The 2869-nt window shown below is 40.1% G+C and overlaps 1 protein-coding gene across 1 annotated transcript in view; it reads right to left on the reverse strand.

The window, feature by feature from the left end:
* The window catches only part of SF3A1 (splicing factor 3a subunit 1), a 24453-nt gene that overhangs the window by 9281 nt on the left and 12303 nt on the right, over positions 1–2869 (reverse strand). The window contains exons 4-5 of the mRNA XM_003789872.3: positions 2559–2816; positions 190–264 (exon numbers count right to left, since the gene is read on the reverse strand). Of these exons, the coding sequence (XP_003789920.1) occupies positions 190–264; positions 2559–2816 (333 nt within the window). The remainder of the gene's footprint in view (positions 1–189; positions 265–2558; positions 2817–2869) is intronic.

Raw genomic sequence — 2869 nt, forward strand, 5'->3', positions numbered from 1 at the left:
GTGGCTTTTTTTTTGTTATTGTTGTCATTGTTGTTTTTAGCAGGCCCTGGCCAAGTTCGAGCCCACCAGCCCCGTGCATGTGGCCAGCGCCCTAACCACTGAGCTACGGGCACCAAGCCATCTCTGAGATATATTCAAACACAAAACAAAACCCACACAGCAGAACCTCCATCATTAGTTACTATTTACCTGATCCAAAACTTCTCGGGGGTTTTCAGCCTCTTTCTTGAGCTTTGAAAATAATCCTTTTGGAGGAATTAAAATCTAAATAAAAACACAGAAGAGTTAAACAACTGACAGTGTATCACAACATGGGACAGAAGATGGCTGTAAGGCTCTGGAGAAGACAGCCTGAGATTCTCGGTCCCAATCCCAGCTTCACTTGGCTATGGGACTCTGGGCAAGTTACTTAACCCAATAACTTGGTTTCTTTCTGCAAAATGGTGACATCATCACTTAAAAAGGTGGCACCATCTACTCAGCCCTACTATGAAACTAATTTATAGCTTTCATATGAAAGCTATAACCCAAGTATAGCCCAAGAAAATGGAAAAAGGGGAGAGGGAAGGGATGGGGGAGGGTGGGTGGAGGGAGGGTGATTGGTGGGACCACATCTACTACAGTACATCTTACAAGGGTACATGTGAATCTTTCTAAATGTAGAATATAAATGGCTGAACACAATAACTAAAAAAAATGCCATGTTAACCAGTTTGATGAAAATATTTCAAATTGTATATAAAACCAGCACACTGTACCCCATGACTGTATTAATGTACACAGCTATGATTTAATTTTTTAAAAAGTTGGCACCATCAACTTACAAAGGTTGCTTCAAGGATTAGCAGGCAACATAAGCAAAGGACTAGCAGATTATTCCGAATAGGAAAAGTATGTGATGGCTGCTTCCATGAGACTAGTTTGCTCTCTCTCTCTTTTCAAAGTATTGCTCAGGCCTCTCCTGAAGACTGCAGCCTATCCTGCCCCACCTCCCTATATTTCTATCTCTTTCTTTTTCTCCATAACATTTAGTACTATCTGACATACACTGACATTGCACTGGTTTCCTAGACTAGAAACTCCATGCAGGCATTTCTGTCTTCTATTCACTATCACATATCCAAAACCCTGAATAATATCTGGTAATGTGTACTAACTGAGAAAATAAATGCTGATTTTGTTCTAAACAGCCAACCATTCTAAATGCCCCAATAGTATCTACTGCCACTGGCAAAGAGGCTCAGCCCCACCTCGATCCTTCTCATACCTCTACTCTAATCATCTATCCAGGCAAAGTCTTCCTTGGCTAGAAGCAGACACCAGTGCCCTTGGGTTAGAATAATATACACCAATACCCAAGTTTTGAGAGAAAAAAAATAGGAAACTTAACATAATAAAAAGGGATCTGGGGACTTTTAACCCTGTAGGCAGTCCACTGAGGGAAATTAACACATAGCCCATTTAAAATTGATGCTGTGCACTTATAGTTGACCCTTTGGCCTTCAGTGACTGTTACTTTAACTATTCTACTAGCTTTTGGATTTGTTCATTGTTTTCTAAACACACATACTTTTACAATTCTAATTATATACAGTACTTCAAGTGAAGTCAGAGGAAATCCTTATGAGTCTTTTCAAGTCATATTTTTAACGTGTTAGTTTGAGACAACAAGAACAGATGTACATACCATCCCACTTGCTAGCTTATTGCCCTTTAAGTACAGCAAGGAAAATGTACCACAGGCAAATCTTTACTAGTGTATTTTGCAATAAATTAATCATCTGATTATTTTAAATAGCTTGACTGCAGCAATGTCACATAGTAATTATGATATCAGGGTCTGGAGTAAAAATGCCAGCAAGGCTCTGCAATGTCCTGGCTATGTAACTCTGCCCAAGTTAACTTCTCTGTGCCTTAGTTTTCTCTTCTGTAAAAGCGAACATAACAATGGCTACCTTATATGCTATTAGAGATTAAATGAGAAGTTGTTGCATTTGTTAAGCATTCAATAATGTCAGTTATAATGACTTACATTACATTTCTCAATGCCTACTTAAATGGTTATTTCTCATTTATGTACTTTACAGGGTGAAGAACAAAGGTTTTAGAGTCAAATGTTGGTTTAAATCTCTACTAGCTCATGGATCACCTTTCTAAGCCTGTTTCTGCTTCTGAAAAATGGGGGAAAAACACTTAAATTAGGTAACAAGAGGCAACTGTTAAGGGCTTGCTTCTTCTCAGGCCCTGTATCAAGTAACTGAAATGGAAATGTACTTAAAAATACCTAACACCACTTGCCCTTTGTCAGACAGTAGGCAACTACCTAATGGTAGTTGGTAACCATGTGCTTCACTTCTCTTTAGAAATTTTCTGTGTTGCATTTGAAGAAATAACTGAATAGAAATCAAGACTTTACATTAAACTGAGACTCACAACAAAATTGCTCAGACTCCCCACAGGGTAGCATCATCCTACAGTAAGTAGAGAAGTGTGCTTCCAGTAGCAATATGCTTTCGTTCTCTGGGCCCATCATCCCTGTTCCCGCCCTGACCAGGCACCTTGGTATATTGTTCCACCAGCTTTGTAAAATAGTTGAAAAGACTGTGCTGTGGGCGGAGAAAATCAAATTGATAGTTGCGTTGTTCTTTCTGCATCAGTTGTGTGAGAAACTGGCGCCCATTTCTGGCCACAAATTGAGCCGTCAGCTTCACCACATCCAGGTCAAAGGCTGAGATGGAGGGGGGGTCAGCGATGAACTCAAACTCAGGAGGGGGTTCTTTGGGTACAATGGTCTCTTGGATCACCTGGGCTTGGACCTAAGAATCAGAGGAAATGTGAGGTAAGATGTACAAGGGTGAATAGGCTCCAG

This window comes from Otolemur garnettii, unplaced genomic scaffold (genome assembly GCF_000181295.1).
Source record: "Otolemur garnettii isolate 467f Iridium unplaced genomic scaffold, OtoGar3 scaffold00038, whole genome shotgun sequence".
NCBI lineage: Eukaryota > Metazoa > Chordata > Mammalia > Primates > Galagidae > Otolemur > Otolemur garnettii.